Consider the following 21980-nt stretch of genomic DNA (forward strand, 5'->3'; position numbering starts at 1 on the left):
TTTTTGATCATAGTTCTTCTTTCTCCCTGTCTGTAGTTTTAAATGTATTTTATTCGTTGATTTCTTTCAACTGTATGTGTGTGTATGCATTTTGTTTAAGTCATTTAGATTATACTTCACATAAGGTTCCACACTGTAGCTGTTCTTTATGAGTCAGTAATTTTGTAATTTTGGTTTATATCACACATCAGCAGACTTCCACAGTCACCAGATCTCAAGCACCTTTGGGATGTGGTGGAATGGGAGATTCACATCATGGATGTTGCAGCTGACAAATCTGCAGCAACTGTGTGATGCTATCATGTCAATATGGACCAAAATTCCTGAGGAATGTTTCCAGCACCTTGTTGAATCGATGCTACCAAGAATTAAGGCAGTTCTGAAGGCAAAAGGGGCCCCACTTGGTACTAGTAAGGTGTACCTAATATTTACATTTCCATATCTTAACAAACAAATATGTTCTAAGCCCACAGAGCAAAATTGTGTCCTAAAACACAAGGACACATTTTGGTCTCTTTATATCAGATGTATTTGTCAGTGATATGTTTTATTTTTGTTTTCACACTTTAGTTAATCAGATCTGAGGAGTTCTCCAGCTGCCTCTCGTGTATCTCTCAATCTGCAGCACTAGATGGCACCTCTCTTCCATCAGTGGTCTTCATCGTTCATTCCTGACTGACAGAAAAGAGACTGCTAACACACAAGGAGTGGATTTTGTTTCAGAGAGGAGAGGAGAGAGGAGTACAGGAACCTCTGGCCCAACAGGTAACAACACAATATATGAAATATAGCTGCAAACATGTCTGTCAGCTTTACACTTCACACAGGGGCAAGTGTTTGTTTCTGGGGAATCCACTTGATTTTTCTTCTGTTTTGTACTCCAAGAGCAGGTGTGCAATTCTCACCTGCAGAACAGTCCAGAGTCAGTGTGTGGTCCAGTGACACATTATTAAAGCTCTGTGGTGCTTATTTTCTTTAGACGTGCGTTTCTTTCTATGGGTGTAAAATAGATAAGAGAAATCCTGTGAAGGTAATCTGTCTGCACGCAGCATGTGAGCGTGTCAGCAGGGAGGATGTGGTTGTAAACTCTGGAGATGAAGGTTCAGTCGGCATCGAAGGTGAAAGGAAAGTGAGGTTTAAAGAGAGAGAAAATTACGTGTGTTCTTCCTCAGTTGGTAACATATCAGCAGGAATTTAGTGGTTTCCTGCAGAAAATGTATTTTTGGTTCAGTTGCTAAAATTAAAAATACAAAACCAAGAACAGGTGAGAAATGATTGACTTTTATTTTCTTGGAAAAGACTCATGTATGTGGAAGTGGCTTGTCATTGTCATTCTAATTAGACATATACAATTGCTTTCTTGATTTCATGATTACTTTTGATTGTCAGCCACTGTTTGTTTACAGTTTCTCTGTATTGCATTCCTCAGAGTAATAATAAGTTGCCAGCAACACTTTAACTCCCTCTATTTTCAGCATTTATAAGCAGCATATAAACTTTAAATAACTGGTTTGTAACACACTATGACATACTTATGAGTAGATATAACCATTTATTAATGCATTTGTCAACAACTATAACTCCTGTTGGAAACCACAAGTACAGATAATGAATGATAATATAGACAAATGCAGTTGTAATGATATGAAGTATCATGAAGCTGGAGCCTATCCCAGCTGACATTGGGCGAGTACATGTGAGAACACACACTGACAGTGCACGAATCATGTGTGTAAACAAACACACCAAGGAGTCACACATATCTACCAAGTTATCTCTCCTACTTTCAGGGTATTTTTCTTACATTTCCATGGTATTTAAACCAAAAAAATAATACAATTTGGAAATACAGGATGTTTGAAGATGTCTTTATTGTCCATATGAAGTGACGGTGTTTCAGTGTGTGCAGCCACATGGACTATTAAAGTTAAAAATTCTCAGGGCCATATAATGTGAACTATGAACTGAAAGGATACACTGTCATTGTTTATGGGCATATAAGCACTCACAGCGACCTTTCTGCCTGTTCAGAGAGTGTCTTAATATGTCTTCAGAGGACAGTGTGTTGCTTTGCTTTTATATACATGACCTCTTAAAGGGACAGTTCATTACAACATTAAAATTACATGTGTTGGAGGTATCAGCCGTAGAGATGTCTCCTTTGTTTTGAATATAATGGAACTAGATGGCACTCGGCTTGTGGTGCCAAAAAGAGCCAAAAAAGTACATTTGAAGAACTCAACAGCAATGTCTCTTTCTAGAAATCATGACCTGGTTACTCAGAATAATCCACAGACCTTGTTGTGAGCAGTTTCATGTAGGTAAGAAGAGGAAGAATGCATCTGCTGCAAGCTCACCCAGCACCCATAGGTGTTGTTATTGGGGGACAACAAGACTTTTTGACCCAGCTCTTTCTTTGCATGCAAGATGCCATCACACGCTTTATTATCTTCAACCAAGTGGCTAGACAGCATCATAAGGAGAGAGCAACTGTCTGTGGCCACCACCACTGATCTATTGTCTTACTTCTCTCTTGTGTTTTAAGATCCCGACTCAGTACCTCTTGTGCGGCCCCAACATGGAGGGCACCCCGGACCAAACAGCCGATCTGTTCTCTGATCAGAATCAAAGCTTTGAGCTCAACATGACAGCCGCTAACACCAGCTCAGTTTTTGTGGATGTCATGTCGCCAGAGATGAACAAAGCCATCAACATCCTTATGATAATCTGCATGTTCGTCACCATGGTTTCAATGGGATGCACCATGGAGGTTTCCAAGATCAAGGTGTCTCCACACATGTCCAAATACATTACCTGTCTTTATAAAAGATAGAAACCATCATGTTGAGCTCTTTTTCTTTCTTTGCAGCATCACATAGTGAAACCAAAGGGGGTGGCCATAGCACTGTTGGCTCAGTATGGAGTCATGCCTCTGACAGCCTTCTGCCTGGCTAAGGTTGGTGCTCCTGTTTATGAGATCATAAACACTTTATTTTACAGTACAGGAAGCATGTGAGGCCTCCTGCCATCTGAAAGAATGCACTCCATTTTACCGATTTAAAGAATATTAATGCTTTTGTTCTGCTTGCATATAAGGTATTTGAGTAGTCACCAGATTTAGTTGTGGTTTTTGATTTAATATGGTTTTCAACTGGATAAACAGAAAGGTAAAGTAGTGCTGATTAGTCGACTACTCAGTTCATTGACAACTACTGTATGTTGGTAATAAATTATGTGTTTGTCCAGCCTCTCAGATATAGAGATTTGTGTGTTTTCTTTGTTTTTTGTTATTATAAATGTATTATATTTAGACATCAAGACAGTGTTGTCAGTAATAGACATTGGCAACACAGTCAGACCAGGGCCGGATTATGAGAAAATGGGCCCCTGGGCACAGATATGCAAATGGCCCTTTAACCACTCCTACATCAGCCCGTTCTCAAACTCGTCAGCTAACTTCATCAGCTCAGCTTTTGTTAGTGAATGTCGGCATCTGGCACAGACGCAGCCTTCGATACAGTATGATACACACCAGGAAGCAGCAGTTTGTAACACCACCAGCAACTACTGTAGTAAAAAGAGTGAGAAAGTCCATATAAGGAAGGTGGGAGGAGAGGTGGATGGGTCAAACAAACTTTGGACTTTCACCTGGGAGTCCACTGTTTGTTTCTGGTGTGAAACTAAAAGTCAATGCATTTATTTTAATGACAGCCTAGTGTGCTCATATGTATAGCATGCTAAAGTAATGACGTATGACACATGACGTATGTTACATTGCATTAGTGACATCTGTACTTAGGGAAAGCCATGATATTTTTTTTTCTGAATCTAGTTGTGTGCTTTTGTCGCCTAGACTTAAGAAAATAAGCCTAAAAACTAAGTATTTTATGTACATTGTAAGTTTATTTTAAAAAAGACTGTATGCATGTAACAAGCAGAAACTGTACATTTCCTGTGAAAATGTAAATGTATTTTGAAATGAGAATGTGTTGCCTACATAGACGTAGACTTTGAGATTGTGCTTCTTATGTTGTTTTGTCTCTTTTCCTAGTTTTCTGTCTCTTAATTGATGTTTTGCATGTGTGGAGGTTATCTTGTGTCTCTTTGTGCTCATGACATTTTGCCTGTGCTCGATAGGCTCGTTCAGTAATCCATCCATGAGTCAGACGTACAAACAGACACTGTATGAATTCATTATGGTTTCATGTTGTGTGTAGGTGTTCCAGCTGGCTGATATGTTGGCTGTGGTGGTTCTGATCTGTGGCTGCTGTCCTGGAGGAAGCCTCTCCAACCTCCTGTCCCTTGCTCTAAAGGGAGACATGAACCTCAGGTACACACACACACACACACACACACACACAACCTGTTTGATGTGATGTATTTATGCTAGACTCCAAAAATGGGGTTGATTAGGGTAAAAAATGAACACAGGAGCTTCAGATGTTGGTGGTAGCTAAAACAAAGCAGTGTACATGATGCTTCTTTTAGGAGCCTCTTAGGATATAACACAATTAACACAGTGTTTAAAACAATTTAAAGTGATCCACTATAAATCCATTGTCCTCTGTAGCCAGTAAGACTGAGCTGGTGCTTATTGTCACAGGTCTGAGATTTATATGTAATGTGGCGCCTGTGGAAATGATAATGCTTGTGTCCTCTAAAGATCTATGACCAAACAGGAAACTGCACAGAGTAAATAAAATATTGGTCCAACTTATCTCCTATAGTTGCCAAAATTACAGTCCCAGTGAGAGAGCACAGTGTAACACTTGAACTTTGCAGCCATTTTAACGACTTAATAACAGAAATAAACATGGTTCAAAAAACTATTTTGTTCTCTGTAGCTAATTTCCCTGCTCTTAACAGCTTTACAGAGGATGAACTTTTATGCAACTCACCCGTTTACATTATAGTAAGACTTAAAGTTATGCGTAATAAAGGGCGTGGCCACTTTGAGTGACAGACTGTCTGCAGAGAGTGTCCAGTCAGATCCACCTGTAGCTTTTCCACAGCTCCAGCCTCTCACCCAAATATGATCACTTCTGCCCTAAAAAAACCAAGATGGTGACCATCAAAATGCCGAACTCGAGGTATCAAAACCAGAGTCCACAAACCAATGAGTCATAGTAGCTACTGACAAATCAAAATACTAGTATGCATGTGTGGAAAGCTCTACGTCCATGTTGTTATACAGTCTGTGGTGTAAAGGTGACTGTAGCATGTTGTTCAAAAGCTGCTGCTGTCATATAAAGGGGCAGTATAATAAGTCAGATAAACCTTCTAACAGTTGGCTGTAATGTAACTCAGAAAATATTCAACCTGCAATAAACCTGCAGCTCCACATGCGTCCCCTAGTGGCTGCAGCGTGCACTCCACCTCACATCTTTAACATTATACTGTCAAATTAGCTGCAAAGTGATGACAACAATATAAAGGTGTGAGCTCAAAATGCTTGTGGAGTGTTAACAATCAGAATTCTAATCAAATTCAATTTTTATTCTAAAAAAACAGATACAATTTATAACCTACAGAACTCCTCTTTGTAGGATTAGTGTGTTCAAGTATCTGCCTGTTTGGTTTTGACAGTTCTGATGTACAAGAGAAAAGTTCATGGTTAGAGGGTCACCAGAAAACAATCTAACCGTAATCTAATGTAGAGCTTTTGTATGGTGAGACCAAGTCATTGCTTTAAATGTCACAGGTAAGTCTCAAGTGTTTGCACTAAAGTCCCAAGTCAAGACAGGAAAGTACCAAGACGTCAACTTTGAATTTTGAGTCCTAAACAAGTCATAATGTGCTCTTCACAAGTGTAATGCTGTTTTAATAAAAGCATATATTAAATTCACAAATATCATGAATGCTTTTTTTTAAATTTGTACTCATTTGTTAAAGTAAGTGTTTTTGGAAGTTGTTGTGTTTCCTTCTGTAATTTTCAATTTCATTAAATGTCAACTCGCTGGGAATTAATAACGTTAATGTTTGCTGATTCAGATAGGAAGGGAAATTAATGGAATTGTGGCACACTTTTTAATTAACATACTCGTAATCTGTGGGCTTGGGGGAAGGTATCAAGTATTTTCAAGTCAATAGGCTGAAGTATAGCTAAAGTGACAATTTTTTTTGATTTTGTCAAGTTTTAAGTAGTCAAATTTGTGACGGACTTTTCTTCCATTTTGGCGTAAAATCTGAGGCTCAAAGTTCATTCTTGACCTTGGATATTGGCTATACCTCTCAAAAGCTCCGGGTCAGCTGTTAAATGTACCTTGTCTTTTTCTACATACAATCATTTTCCCCATTACAGACCAGAATGTTGATCAAGGAGACATTTAAACTCATGTGGTGTGCCTAAACTGAAGGTAATAGGTCACCAAAATAACAACAAATCATGCTCTGGGGACCATGAACAGTTACAGTATCTAGCTTTGCTGTCCATGTGATCACCCAGTGACTGAACTTCACTAACTCTGTTTAATGACCATCTCTGGCCCAGTGGCAGTTGTTTACCTGTCGTCTCCATCACCAGCCACATAGATATGTTCACACGAGGCTGGGATTAACAAGCTATCACCCTTATGTGTTTCCCCTCAGCCTCGTGATGACGTCCTGTTCTACGCTGCTGGCCCTAGGCATGATGCCTCTGCTGCTCTACCTCTACTGTCAGGGCTTCGACCTGCAGAACGCAGTGCCCTATGTTGACATCATCATATCGCTGGCTCTGATCCTCATACCCTGCGGTGCCGGCATCCTCATCAACCACTACAGGCCGCAGTTAGCCAAGACTGTCACAAAGGTGAGTGCGTATACAGGAAGGTCACAGGGTCAGATTAATGGTTCATTAATGGATGGTAAAAATAAAATAAGAAAAAATTAGCAGCAGTTTTGATGATTGATTTATTCCAAAAACTTGCAGGTTCCAGTTTCTTCTTTTCTAATCTTCTCAGTTATATATCATTGTTAACTGAATATTTTTAAGTTTTGAAGTGTTGGTCAACTTTGACCTTTGACCTTTGGCTTTCATAACTCTGTTGTTAAAATGGCATTACATTTAGTAAAGACATTAAGACTTGTTTGGGACTCAAAACTTAAATTTTAGGACTTGGGACTGGCCTTACTTGGAACTTGAGTGCAAAGACCTGAGACTTACTTGTGACTTGCAAAACATGACTTTGTCTCACCTCTGGCTGACACATAGAGACAATCATTCACACTCGCAGGCAATTTAGAGTCAAAATGTAACCCAACCTGCCTGTCTTTGGACTCATCCAAAGGCAGCTTCTGTGCCCTCTCTGTGGCACTCAGTCCCACACCCGTTTGCTCCCAGTGAAAACACAGGTCTTGAAAAACGGGTTACAAATGTGACATTTCATTTTCAAACCAGGCTCAGTAATTTCCTTAAACAGCTTGGAGTTGGTTTTGAGCAAATGTTAGTCAAACAGAGGTAAATGATGCATTTTTGATACTATAGATGACCCTGATTAAGTTTGGGATGATGAGCTTAATGGTTTCTGACAGGTTGTGACGCCCCTCGCACTGTTTAGGAGGATGTTCCAGTCGACCTCATCAGGCAGTTGGCTGACATGGGAGGGTCGTTGCCTTGATTGGGCTCACCTGGGCCTTCAGGCTAGGAAAGCTGCCTCATGTTTTCACTCAGTCTGTCAAATAAAAGACAAATCTGATTTGTGTCCTGTCCTGCTGTGTTTCAGGCAGGCCTCATTTTCCTGGGTATCTCTATGGTGGTGATCGCCACCGTCGCTAGCTTTGCCATCGGAGACACTCTCCTCACAGTGCTGTCTCCTCCCCTCATGGCCATCGCTGCTCTCATGCCCTTCATAGGCTACGTCTTCGGATACGTCATCTCCTCGCTCTTCAGACTCAGCCAACCGTGAGTCATCCGCTTAAACATTTGAGCTTTGGTGGATGTTGTGACAGGTAGTATCAGTCATGTCGACTTATGAATGAATCTGCGACCTCTCGACCCACAGGGAGCGGAGGACCGTTGCTATGGAAACAGGCTGTCAGAACAGCCAGCTGTGCTTCACTATCCTGAAACTGGCCTTTCCCCCGGAGCTGACTGGCCCTCTGTTCCTGTTCCCTATGGTGTATGTGATATTCCAGCTGATGGAGGCGGTGCTGCTCATCTCGCTGTTCTGGGGTCACCACAGGTTCACACGCAAACAGAAAGAGAAAGGTGAGGCTGACGTCAGGTATTTAAAGGGTTAATGCAGACATGGAGAGAAAACACAAGACCACACAAACACTGATGTTGTGTTTCTAACAGTGAGGTTGCAGAACTGAAACTTCTCCCATGTGTAGGAGAACTATGGTGGCCGATGCAAAAACCGAAATGGCGCCATCTAGATCCATTGTTTGATTTGTCTGTTCTGGGCTATTATACATTATTTCTGTTAATAGATACCCCTAAATTCTACACACTTGGCCTTTATCTATCCATCCATCCATCCATCCATTTTCACCTGGCTATCCGAGGCCGGATACAATTCTCTCTAAAGCACCTCTAAAGCCTGATTTATGGTCCTGCGGCGTACCTACGACGTACCTACGTCGTTGCCGTGACGCCGTCGTGAACCCTTCGAACTTCTCCGTCACTCCATTTCATCGCGGTGCAATTCACCGCCAGAGCGGTAGGAGGCTGCGTTCCTTTCCTGAATGGTTATCGTCGTCTCTAGTTGAGTCGCTTCCGGCTTTTCCGGTCACAGAGAAATGAACGCGGAGCACAGACAGACGGCTCTGTCTGTATATCTGTATCCGTATTGAACGTTGAGCATAAATGGGCCTTAATACTGCAACATCTACATCGCAACAGAAGATGTTTAAAGATGGCGGGAATGGCGCGATCTGGAAATACGGAACCGGAAATGCGTTGCTACCAAGCAAACCAATCACAGCCCTCTCGGTCTGCGCTGGGTCTGCGTCACCTCGACGTGTAGTTACATTTTTGGGGAGGTGCACGTCAGGCTACGTCGGGGGCTACGGCGAGCCTTCTGCGTAGCCCCGTACCCTACGACGTAGCGACGTCGTTGATTTAACGCAGGACCATAAATCAGGCTTAACAGGAGGCACCCAGGAGGCATCCTGATCAAATGCCCGAACCACCTCAACTAACCCCTTTTGACATGAAGGAGCAGCGGCTCTACTCCGAGCTCCCTCAGGATGTCCGAGCTCCTCACATTATCTCTAAGGCTGAGCCCAGCCACTTGTATCCACAATCTCATTCTTTCGGTCACTACCCAGAGCTCATGACCATAGGTGAGAGGTGGGATGTAGATGGACCAGTAAATGCCACACCAAAGAGCCGATCCGTCTCACACTCCATTCTACCCTCACTCGTGAACAAGACCCCGAGGTACTTGAACTCCCTTGCTTGAAGCAGTAACTCACTCCCAACCCAGAGAGCTTGGCCTTTGAGTTATTTAAAATTGAATTTTGGGGTCTTGATCTGACAAAGTCAAAGAATTCAGAGAAATTTTGAGAGGCCTCTTTCATTTTCTGACACCTTGACACCACCTGTGTATATTGTTATGATCCAGATAATTCTGGCATCATATATACTTTAACTTTGCACCTTATTGTTATCTTTGACTTTTATATTTTCACTTTTTATATTTGCACTCTGACCAATTTGTATTATAACCACTGAGCAGCAATTTCCCTCAAAGTACAGATTTATCTTATCTTGTGTTTTATAGACTGAGTTACATAATCATTGCTGGACTAGTTCTGTGAACAGAGGTCATTTACCTGAGTGAGTAACACAGACTGGATATATTTACACCACTGTATCATCAGAGGTGGACATACCTGCCGCTCCTCATTGTGTAAAAAAATTAAGTATCCAGGAGTATAGATAGGTAGGATATATGAATAGGATTTTAGCTTTAAAGCATGAAATATTGGTGTGTTAGCAGTATAAGCTAATAGTTCATTTCCATAGTGAATATTGGGAGTAACAAGTCTCATCTAACAAAACAAAAAATTGTAATTAGATTAGATTAAGAGTCAAGGTATCATAGATTTTACAATTCATTCTCTGGGGACCACGAATGTCTGTACAGCATTTTGATGCCAATGAATAAAGTAGATATTAAGATTATTAGGGCGTCCTGGTAGCCTCGGCCCAGTTGATCAGAAGTAATCTGATCAGATATCTGCTGTCGGATTGGATCCATGGATGGGTCACTGAACGGGCCTATTGGGCACAGGCCCAGGGGCCCAAAGTGTCAGGGGGCTCCTCTGGTCTTCACTTGCATGTGAATGTGAATGTCACTCAACTAAGAAACATACCGACAAGGAAGATGCTCAAAATGATCGCAAATGAAAATGATTCAGAAATTAGGTTAGATCACGTTATCCAGATGTGGTTTTGATCTGGATCAAACCCCAGCATGTGTTGTTCAAAATTTTTCAGTAGGATTGGGATACCTTTGATCCCCAGAATCAAGACTATCCTGACCCCAGCAGAAGGCTGGATTCAAGCTGAATTTCAGCAAGAAATTATAATAAAACATTTAAATGAGTCAAATATATGTATAATTATTTAAATTTAGACTTGATTTGTTTAACTGTTACAGTGATAAAGCTTATATTTGGCTTCCTATTGAGCCTCTCAGTATAGTAAAGTAAACCAGTAAAGTTACAGTTTACATCCATGTCTGTGTCCATGTCTAGACAAGTGTTTTTGCAGAACATTATGATGTCACAGTGAAGCTGACCTTTGACCTTTTGGATATAAAATGTCAGTTATATCAGTTCATTGTTTCATCCTCTTAGACATTTGTGTAAAATTTTGTCATAATTAGTGTATATATTCCTGAGTTATGGCATATATATTTTTTGAGGTCACGGTGACCTTTGACCTGACCACCAGAATCTAATCATTTCATTCTCGACTCAAAGTGGACGTTTGTGCCAAATCTAAGGAAACTCCCACAAGGCCTTCTTGAGATATCACCTAAACAAGAATGTGATGGACAGACGAATGGACGGATGGGTAACCCAAAAACTTAATGCCTCCGGCCACTTAAATTCACCCCACACTGGATGTTCTGCCTGTTGTTCTTTACACAGCCTGGATTGTCATACATAGTCCCATTTAAAGTGCTATGTTGTTTTGAAAAAACACAAAAGTATGATAGCTTATCTGATCCTGGATAGCAAAATATGGGATTTCCACATCTGGATTATTGTGATTCTGATAGATGTTTTTAACAGCTGGGCCATTAAGATGGTGTGTTACTGTATACCAACAACATTCTGTTTGATTCTGGCTGTGACCTCTGTTACATGTCATACCTATGTCTTCCTGTTTCCTGTCTGTCTACATGGTCAACATGGTCAGTTAACCCACAACAGCGCCAAAAATGATCTTTATGAAAGTGAATACTGCAAGACGATGTAGTGCAAAGTGCATAGAGTGTCTACATGTATCAGTCACTTAGATTTAATACTTTTTAAGACCTTTTTTATATAATTTAAAACCAGATTTTTTTAACAAGTCTTTTTCTTATTCAAGCATATAAAGAAAAAAGACAGTATTATAAAGTGTCTACAGGTATCACACTTAAATTTAATGCTTATTTTTTAACCATATTTAAGTCTGATTCTTATTCAAGCATTACAGCTAAGGTTTATATACGTAGTGCCGTACAGAGCTGGTCTTATATATAAATTAAGACAGTATTAGGTTCAGCTGTAGATTTAAAAATGTGGATTTTCACACAGAAGAGCTACACTCTTTTTGAAAAATAAAATAAATATATTTAAGCAATATCACACGAGAGGGAGTGATGTTATAGCCTACTCGTATATCGTCACGAGCTCGAGTGTGATATTGCTTTTATACAACAGTTCAACAGTTACATAAGCAAGGCTGATTAAGAAATGTTGAAAAATGAGGACAAAATAGATAATTTAAGCATTTTTTGTGTCTTCCGCCAACAAAAATAGTTCCCTCAGAACTCCGCTGTCACCGTTGCTATGTAACACAGACATGGTGCGCCAGGCACTTACTCTTTATACACATTTGTCTGCACATTTCCATTAATTGTGCAGCCGGTGAAATAAGTCTCTGGTGACTGCATGGTGGACTGTCGCTTCACAGGCACAGCCGACTCTGCCTTCTGATCTGACAGTATGTTGCTCCATCGTTTTCTGCTCTCCATGGATGGCTTCCAGTAGCGCTATAAGAAGCTCTCAGACCTGCAAGACAAAAGGTATATTTAGGGCCCGACTCCTAATTAGAAGACTATATTTACACATAGGCTACGTTAAAACAACATCATACCTGTGCCCACTCACTGTCATGATCTCCCTCACTTCAAGACCTGCATCTGACAGCTTCTGTATGGCAGTCGCCCTGAGGCTGTCATTGGTGTAGATAGCTGTTGTCCCCGCCTCTTTACACATCTTCGGCAGCATCTGTGCGAGTGAGTTTATTCCCAGCTTGTTTAAATACTTTTCCAGGGATGCAACGCAACTGCTGACCTAACTGACACTAACCGTCAGTTTTGATTTGATTGTTGACTGCAATCAGCTGTGAGGCGGAGTGATACATATACAGTGAAATAACCGTGATGTTGTATTCCAATATCATCACGGTTTTACTGTCTCTCGACCAATCAGATTGCAGGGCCGGAACTAACTGTTGTATAAATATATAAGATCAAAAAATTAAAGTATGTAAAATGTTTGTGGAAATCAAGACATCACAAATTCAATTTTAAGACTATTTAATGACTTTCAAGGCCTGAATTTAAGACATTTCAAGACATTTCAAGGACCTGCAGTAAGGCACCCTGAGTAAGGCACTACCAAACTTGAGTTGAGTCCAGGTTCTTACCAGTTACAGAAACCAGGCTAAGAAATTTAATGAATGTGCATTTTCATGTGTTTTGAATGTGAAATTAATGATGTCGCTTTAGTTTAAGCTCCATATCATGAATGTTTTCCATTTACAATCTGCTTGTCTGTCTGACCCACAGTGACATACCAGCCTGCAACCACTGAAGAGAAGTCAAAAGAGGCCTCTGAGGGCACGGTATGATGATGGAGCTTTATTGTTTCTAATAATGTGAACTCTTGCTGACCGGAGCCTCCAGCTTGATGGAGACTGAAGGAAACCTGCACTTCTTTTAACACGATGTATAACTGCAGAGAAGCCATTTTGTGCCAAATCATTTTTAAGAAAGCGAATATTTATGTTTGCACTGAATTGTAAATTGACAACTTTGTATTTTTCATTTTTAAAATAAAGACCACATAAACACAAGATGAATGATTTAGTTAAAACTGTTTTATTAAGTCCACCGTCTTCCTACACCATACAAACGTCCATCATATTTTTCACTGAAAATAAAATCCTTACGTACAAAAATCTTGCTTTTTTTTTCGTTTGTTTTTCCAAACTCTTGTCTACACGTTCATTTAAACCACAGTAACATCAGTCACAGTACCAACAAGCATTCGTGGAATCACATTATACACTGATGTCAAACAAAATCTGCAATGCTGTACACAAAAACCTTAAACCAAAAAATAAAAACATTAATTACAATGCTAGAGCAAACTGCATTCTGGGAGCAACACCATTTTAAAGTGTTGACCTTATCCTCAAAGAATCCCGACAAAACAGAAGTGAGTCGGAAAAAGATCCAGGACATAGTTAATTTACTGTTCAGCTGTTTTCCTGCTGGAACGATGGTGGTATTGAGCTTTAGCAAAACACTTTTTAAAGTAAAAAAAATATCCAATCAAACCAAAAACACATGCAAGCATCCTCAGGTATATATATCAAACACACCGGCTGTGGTGGATACAGTCGGTCAGAAAACAAGGGAAGAAGAGGTGAAAGGATTTGGACAACGAGTGATCAGGACTGACGAGCAAAAACACGCAAACGCATCGCAAAATAAAGGAAGTGGTCACACTACTTATCAAAAGCATCCTTGTGCTGCCGACAAAAAAGACAGATTCCCTCTTTAAAGTTTTTCAAAGTGTCGAGATGACAGTGAAACTTGATGCTGGGCATTTTGGAGATTTTGTGAGAAGAGACGACGATGGTGCAGCAGCAGGGGAGTTGCAGCCTGATTGGATAAATTAATTCGGAGGGTGTCGACATAGATATGGGTTCAGACTGGATGGGTAACGACAGGTACAAAAACAGCATCACTGTGTAACAAGTGTTAAACTTCCTATAATGACGATAAAATATTTGAGTATCTTCGCTCCTGTCTGACGATGGGTCGGTGATTTCATGTCAGGAACTTGAAAGTTATGACAAAACTTTACTCGAGGGAAGCTCTCGTCTCTCTCAGAAGGGGGATCATGGGAGCTCCAGTGTGCCAACTCCTCCACGCTGATTCTACGGCTGAATCAAGTTGTGTCTACTGTTGATTCCCTTTACACCTAAACGCAGCGTTTAGCGCTGACTGTCAGTGGAAGGGGAGCGAGAGCGGGAGCGTGAACGAGAGCGGGAGCGGGAGACGGAGGCTCTCTGTGCCGGTGGAGGGGAGGGCGGGGTAGCGGATTTGCTTGTCTTGGAAGAACGTTTGGCGGGCTCTTTTGATTTGGGGGTTGGGGAGGAGGCGCCACCGGCAGGGGAGCCGCTGTGGGAGCGTGAGCGGTTGTGGGTTTTGTGGGCGGGGCTGCGGGAGCGTCTGGGGGAGCGGGATGGGGAGCGACCGCGGGAACGGGACCGTGAGCGAGAAGAGCTCTCAGACCGGGAACGACTTCTCGACCTGGGAAGGAGAAAAGAGAGGAAGGAGAAGAACATTAAGGGACAGTTCACCCCAAAATCAAAAAAATAGATGTTCTGTGCTTCTCAGCAGCAGAGTTACAACTATATGTCACGTCCTGACAGCTCAGCCCAGCTCTACTGAATCCATTTAGAGGGATAAATTTAGTTGAGTATGTTCTTTTGCCTTGAGCTCTGTTCTTGAATGCAGGCTGAGCATTAATCCGTTAGTGATAGATGGAGTAATCTTGGATACTTCCTATTGTGACTAAAAAGAAAACATGAGTGGAAAATGGAAGTCATCATCTCTCACCTCTTCCTGGCTGCCTCAATGAGCTTGATTTTCCTGCCATTGATTTCCTTTCCAGACAGTTTCTCCATGGCGTTTTTCAGATCACTGCCAGAGGCAAACTCAACAACCCTGTAAAAACATCACAAGATTTTAGTTTCAGTTTTAGATATTTGATATGACACACACGTGACTCATTCTGTGATATTTATTAGGCAGTTAGGAGTAACAGAGATAACGCTCCTACCCTTCGTTGAGCTTGGGCCGATGTGCGTCTGCAAATGTCACCTCTCCAGCTTGTCTCATGAAATCTTTCAGGTCCTACACATGTAAACATCAGTCAACTTATGGAGAGGCTCGGGACACAAGCACAGCCTGAGACATTAAACAGGGCTGATTTACCCAAAAAGAGAGATGGTTAGATTGTCTGAGAGGACTACACAGGCTACTGCAGATAAGGAGGATGAGTCCAAGAACCTCGGAGGCTGTTCAATCAGTGGGTTTGTTTTTTTTTTAAAGTGTGTTTCATAAAAAAAAAAAAAAAGATACATTTAAAACCTTAGTAAAGACATAAAGTGTGCCAATTTAGGTATCACCCAATTTTGTCAAGCCTTATTAGTAAACAGTCCCAAGTATTTGCAAAAGCTTTGAGATTCTTGGACTCATTACAGCTACAGAGACATGAACACCATCTGCATGAACTGAACTGCAGTGGCGCCACTTGGGCAGCCTTTGGCACCAAGAGCCCCGTTTTCCCTAGCAAGGAGGGCACAGGGCTCCACGCCGGGACCGCCCCTGTCTCAGCACCCTGCCTCAGTAAAGAGAGTGAACAGGGTGGAAGAGAGGAAACTACTACCTGAGAGCGAAACCCTTTGTGGTGGGCCGCAGGCTCTCCGAGCCCACCATAACCTCGGGATAACAGCAGATTATATCCATGGACACCTGGGAGGAATTCACACTCTCTCTCTCGCTCGCGATGTGCGGGAACACCAGAGGGGGGAAGGGAGGGGGGGATATCGATCGACCGAAGCCCCTCAAATAAACGAACCTTCGATCAATACGCCACCACCATCACCATCGACTCTCGCTCTTTCCTCTCCTTTCTCTCTGCCAACTCTCTGTTTCCTCTCTCTCGCTCTCAGCCACACACCAGGCGCCCCCCTGCCTTCGACAGGGGGCGTTGCGAGCGAGTGAAGGGGCCGCCAGCGCCTCTAGTGTGGAGCGAGCGCTCACATGACCAGCAGGCGTCAACTAGGAGTAGGACAGACTGGCTGACACCACAGGCTCAACCCAGACAGAAGGACCCAGAAGGGGTTAACTCCACCATAAGCGAGCTCTTCCACATGACTCAACAGTCAGGCTGGCAAATAAAGGGGTGAAGAATTGGTTAAAATTTGAATAAAGGAACAAATTAAGTGCTTTTCTTGTTGTTACTAGTCTTTGATTCATTACTTAACTGCATGAGATGCAGATTTAATAGAGTGCTCAATCATTAAGAACAATTTGGGCCTTATCACAATAACACAAATTGTTTAAACATTAAAATAATAAAGTATTAATTTGACTCCAGATGTTCTATGTTCTTTAGCAGCATGGAAATTCTACATCTGTATGTGTGTATTGTTGGAGGCAGACTGCTGGAGGTGATAACATTTGTGGTGTTGCAGCTTGTAGAGACTTGCTGTATACAAGAAACATGTGGCAATACTAACCTGCCAGCTGACACGGGAGGACAAGTTCTCCACGATCAGGCGGTTCTCAGTGCGCATTGGAGGAGGGTTTCGGCTGAAACAAACACACAAAAATAAAGACTAAATCAATTAAAGAACAACACTGGCACTGAGACACAGACTGCAGCACAGAGAGCTCATTAGCTGCTTGTCAGTAACAAGGCTAACTCATGTCATGAATCTTTAAAATGCATTAAACACAGTGCATTTTAAGTAAGATGTGTCCAGTCTGTGGGTCATTTATTACAGTCTGATTAAACTGGTTCACCTACAAAAAATGAAGGAACTTGGACAGTAGCTTTTATGACTTCTAACACAACTTGTGCGAATTATTTTACATGCAATCCTCCCTCATTTGAATGACATTAAGTAGAGCATATCTGCCATCATAAAGCAGGTGACCTGCTGTTACAAAAAACCGTGGGTGGTGTGAGACCGTTACCTCCGACTGTTCTGGGAGCCTCGGCCATATCGATCAGAGAAACGTCCTCCTGCACCGCCGCCTCCTCTGCCACGGCCGCCTCGCAGACGTACACGGGCATGCTCAATGGTCACCCTGAAATTACAGGAGGGAAAAAAACTATTACCTTGGAAACAGACAGAGGAAAAGAAAGACGCATTTCTAATTCACGTCACATTTAGCACACTGTCCTACCTTTCGTTGCACAACTCTTTGCCATCGAGCTCATAAACAGCATCTTCAGCATCTCTGGGGTCGTCAAACTCCTGCAACAAACAGAACATTTACAACATCACTTAGTACCGTCTGTACCATTTCAACCCGTGTTCTGTATGAGAAGAAAAGCACCTAACTACTTTACACATGGCAGTACAGCCTTTCTTCCCTTAAATTCAAAATGCACACACCAAGCAAAAAATTGCTCTGACCCACTTTCATTCTGTACCTAGACTTGTTTATCCACCTTAATTTTACACAGCTGTGAGAAGCTCCTTCAGGCGCTGCGTGCATCACTGTGCCACAACAGCATCTATCAGAAGGTTAGTATATATGCATTAATAGTTCTGGACTCAACACAAGAAAACTGATACAAACAGGATGTGCTTGAGCTCAATTTGTGTGTGACTACCATAGCAACGGATCTGAATATTTATCCATATGAGATTGAACTTGTTTTCTGAAATCCAGTATTTTCAACTTTGTCATTACTGGTTATTAAGCGTGAATTAGGGTTAAAGTAAAACTTAGATACTCCATAATGACATGTCAAATAAGGAAAAGGATGTAAATGGGGCTGTAGTAAATGTCTTTTTTTTTTTTTTTTTTTTTTTAAATATTCAAAGTTTTTATTTCGGGTTTTCGAACAAGGCTTTCATCATTGTCTGTCATCATATTTTATTACATCACCCTAAAAATAAAAATCCTTAAACAAAATCCTCAACTTGAATTAAGTGATTCATCAGATTGAATTAGTTGAATTGAATTAGTCTTTTTCATTAAATCGTTTTTCTTTAATGAATATAATATCAGTTTCGGCAATATGATCTTTTTTTAATGACTTAAAGGTCCAGTGTGAAGAATTTAGTGACACCTAGCTGTGAAGCTGCAGAACTAGATCTTCTCTTGTGTGGTAAGTATGTAGGACAACTGCGGTGGCTGACGCAAAAATGCAAAAGGTCAATATGAGCAGTGCAATCTAAGTTTCAGATGATTATACACAAGTGAAAACAGTTATAAATGTATTAAATATGTTTTATGTAAGAATAAAGTGCACATGTCTTTGCCACCTGGCAAATATGGAAGCCGAAATATTGTACTGAGACATGCTACAGTCCCCTACTTATGTCTCACACGTTAATTAATTTGTGGTTATTTTTCCTTTTTATCATTTTCTTTCTTGTCTACTAGATTTCCTGTGACTGGCCTGGCTTTCTCTGTTTGTTCCTGGGTTGATGGGTGGGTGAGGTTGTTTTTTGTCTTTACTGGTTCTGTGTTTGTTTATCAATACTCTTTTATTCATTCATTTTCCATTACCGCTTATCCTGTTAGGGGTCACAGGGGGGCTATAGTCTATCCCAGCTGCCCCTGGACAGGTCACCAGACTATCACAGGGCTGACACATAGAGACAGACAACCATTCACACCTACAGGCAATTTTGAGTCACCAATTAACCTGCATGTCTTTGGACTGTGGGAGGAAGCCGGAGTACCTGGAGAAAACCCACACTGACACAGGGAGAACATGCAAACTCCACACAGTAGGGCTCCCCCGCCCTGGGTTCGAACCCCCTGCTGTCTCGCTGTGAGGACACAATGCTTACCACCACACGACCATGGCGCCTCACTATAATATTCTGTATAATTTTATTGAATTACCAATTAAAATACCTATTTTTTTTTTGGAAAAGAAATGTATCACTCTTTCACAAAAAATATTACAAAATGGATAAATGAAATTAGATATCATGTTTGTTGTAATTAGGACCTCACAAATTCAAACTGAACACTTATTAATGACTTTAAATGCCTTACAGTTTAACACTAAACTTAAAATATCTGTGAGATTTTTTTAAAGGACCTGTAGACACTCTGGTTATAGTATCTTTTTTATTTTGATTATAATTTTCTTATTCTGCATTTCTGCTTTTTAACTAAAGCAGAGTTTTGCCTTCAATTTAATTTCCTCTTTGAATATGTATTGCATGCACCAAAAAGGAGAAGTAAGATTCCTTATTTGTGAAAATCTACTTGGCCATTAAACTGACTCTGTTACAATGTTTGATATAAATTGAAGGTTACGCCTGCACCAAAATGAACAGAGCTGGACACAGATACACATAATATCCTGTTGCTGTTAAGTCAAGCATATATCGCCATATATTAGAGAGTAGATTTGGGAGTAATTCTCGGCATATTAAAGCCGTGTGACTCACCACAAAGCCGAAACCTCTCTTGAGGTCGATGTCTCGGATGCGGCCGTATCCTTTGAAGAACCTCTCCACATCCTTCTCTCTGGCCGAGGGGCTCAGACGGCCGATGAAGATACGACATCCACTCATTGTTGGTGTCGCCGGTAACAGTTTCCTGCAAACAGGCGTGCACACGTTACCCTCACAGATTTAGCTAACACGGGGAATTACAATTAACGGCTGCGTATTCATAAATGAAGCCATTACGTTACTTGACCTGTGTCATTTTATTTAGCAAGCTAGCCGGACATCTGTGGGGCCTAGCAACCGATTTTATCGGGCCATGTTTCGCACTAATTAAAGCTACCGACACCGAAACACGACAGATAACGGTTATTGCTAACAAAACGAAAGCTGTACGGTGATGTTAGGTGCATTTAAATCGCTGTACACGTACCTTTAAGTGGTCCTGGTGGTGTTTCCGTGCAGGTTGTCGACTGTGACCGCAGAAATCAAACAAAATGGAGTCTCCGCTGTTCAGGGAGGGGGCACGAGAAACACCCACGTGACGTACGATGGAGGGCCCCTCTACTACTTCCCTTTTCGTTTTTATAATAGCCTGTATAAAAAAATCACATTTGTTTAATTATGTTATAAATAATACACAATCTAAAAAATGTATCTTTTATATAGTTTATGTTTCTTCTTTGATGATTAACGACAGCCGGTGTCTTTAGTGCCACATTACCGCCCCCTGCTGGACATACTTAGCTACTACAGTATAAGGACCTCGACCTTTATTTAGATTTTAATGTATTTTAATTAAAAGCGTCTGTCATGTAGTCCAGGAACCAGACCACTCTGCGAGCTCATGTTGTGTTTCCTCTGGCAGATGCATTTGCGAGTTAGTCTGGTGATGCCTGGCTGTCTGTTATCTGCTGTGGTGAAATACACCAGGGCTGCAGCCTGGAGACATGGATGCATTGTAAAGCAGCAGACCTATAATGTAAGAAAGGAAGACAGTAATAGAGGAGGCAAAATGGACAGTATAGTATTTCACTGGAGTTGTACCGTGTATGATTTCATGTGACAAATAAAATGATGGATTGATATGGAAAATTGTAAATAAAGGGTTTTTTGCATTGCAAGAAAAAAAAAACACTCTCCAACAATCTTCTTCATTTCCCCCACAGGGTCCTCCATCTCTGATAGATATTTCCTGTAACTAACAAACACAATGTTCTGGTGCTCACCTGACTGAAGGTGACACTGCAGAACACGGAAATAGCCGAAGTGCGGCTGGAGGGTTTCCGAACATGACGTCACTCACCCACCGAATACTACCTTCCAAATGTGTCACGTTACAGTCCTTTAATTTAGGTGTTTTTTGGTCTTCTTTATTTTATGATGTACAGAGAGAGAAAACATGGTATATTTGTAATTAATATTACATCAATAACAAGTTAAGGAAAATATATTTCAAGATGTTATATAGGATTTACCTGGTAAAGTTTGTGTTAAAAAAATTCAAGCTGAATACTGATTATACGTGTGATTTCTGTGGACTGGAAAAGGAAAGTATTTCTTTTTTTCTCACTGTGTATTCACCAGAATGTTTTGGATTGATGTAAAAAAAAATAAAAAATAAAAAAAAATAGAAAATTAATGTTAAAATAGATTTGTTTGCTCTTATACTCTATTTCAGTCCAGATAAAATTGGAAATAACTTGTACATCATACAACTTTATATTATTTTTGAAAAATTCCGTATTCCTAAGATGTAAACCTACATTTTATTAATGAATTTCAACAATATAGCACCATCTTATCTAATATTTAATTAAGACCTTTACACCAGAATAAATGATTATAATATGATGCATATAACACAAACGCTGATATTATAAAACTAAAATGTAATTACTATATATTTTTTTGTTTTATCTGCTTGCATTTTTTTTTGACTTATGTGTTTTGTTTGTTGTCTATGTATGTTTGTAGTTTTAAAAATGAACTTTATACTTTCTACTACTTATTTTTGTATATATTTTATATTTCTATATTCTAATGTCCACATACTGTTTGATGACTTGCTGCTGATTCCAGTTGGGATCAAGTACTATCTATCTATCTATCTATCTATCTATCTATCTATCTATCTATCTATCTATCTAACAATACAGAAACTGGGGGAAAAACTGAGTGCAGTTCCTGACTCTGCCCACTAGGTGTCACTCAGACACAGCATTATAAACATCACATCACACTGCACACACTGCTCAGGAGCCTTTATATGACTCAGCTGCAAAAACATAACAGCAGGACAAAAGACATTATAATAAAC

The 21980-nt window shown here is 40.7% G+C and overlaps 2 protein-coding genes across 2 annotated transcripts; one reads left to right on the top strand and one right to left on the bottom strand.

Moving 5' to 3' along the window:
* The first annotated feature begins 689 nt into the window (after positions 1–689).
* Positions 690–13929, top strand: slc10a1 (solute carrier family 10 member 1). Its single transcript, XM_033648683.2, has 8 exons — positions 690–765; positions 2546–2785; positions 2870–2956; positions 4218–4330; positions 6589–6790; positions 7704–7882; positions 7983–8188; positions 12999–13929. Exons 2-8 carry the CDS (start codon positions 2579–2581, stop codon positions 13058–13060), a joined length of 1056 nt encoding a protein of 351 aa, XP_033504574.1. The 5' UTR covers positions 690–765; positions 2546–2578; the 3' UTR covers positions 13061–13929.
* On the bottom strand, positions 13290–20245 carry srsf5b (serine and arginine rich splicing factor 5b). The gene is made up of 8 exons (XM_033648685.2): positions 20094–20245; positions 19661–19811; positions 17424–17494; positions 17211–17324; positions 16751–16823; positions 15286–15359; positions 15063–15170; positions 13290–14753 (listed from the first exon to the last, which is right to left on the bottom strand). Exons 2-8 carry the CDS (start codon positions 19784–19786, stop codon positions 14435–14437), a joined length of 885 nt encoding a protein of 294 aa, XP_033504576.1. The 5' UTR covers positions 19787–19811; positions 20094–20245; the 3' UTR covers positions 13290–14434.
* Positions 20246–21980: the final 1735 nt, after the last annotated feature.

Source organism: Epinephelus lanceolatus, chromosome 13 (assembly GCF_041903045.1).
Source record: "Epinephelus lanceolatus isolate andai-2023 chromosome 13, ASM4190304v1, whole genome shotgun sequence".
Taxonomy (NCBI): Eukaryota; Metazoa; Chordata; class Actinopteri; order Perciformes; family Serranidae; genus Epinephelus; species Epinephelus lanceolatus.

Coding starts and splice junctions, on each gene's coding strand:
- slc10a1 (XM_033648683.2), top strand. CDS start 2,579: ATGGAGGGCACCCCGGACCAAACAGCCGATCTGTTCTCTGATCAGAAT. Junction 2,786..2,869: donor TGGAGGTTTCCAAGATCAAG/GTGTCTCCACAC, acceptor CTTTCTTTGCAG/CATCACATAGTGAAACCAAA. Junction 7,883..7,982: donor CTCTTCAGACTCAGCCAACC/GTGAGTCATCCG, acceptor CTCGACCCACAG/GGAGCGGAGGACCGTTGCTA.
- srsf5b (XM_033648685.2), bottom strand. CDS start 19,786: ATGAGTGGATGTCGTATCTTCATCGGCCGTCTGAGCCCCTCGGCCAGA. Junction 17,495..19,660: donor AGAGAGGTTTCGGCTTTGTG/GTGAGTCACACG, acceptor TGTTTGTTGCAG/GAGTTTGACGACCCCAGAGA. Junction 17,325..17,423: donor AAAGAGTTGTGCAACGAAAG/GTAGGACAGTGT, acceptor CTGTAATTTCAG/GGTGACCATTGAGCATGCCC.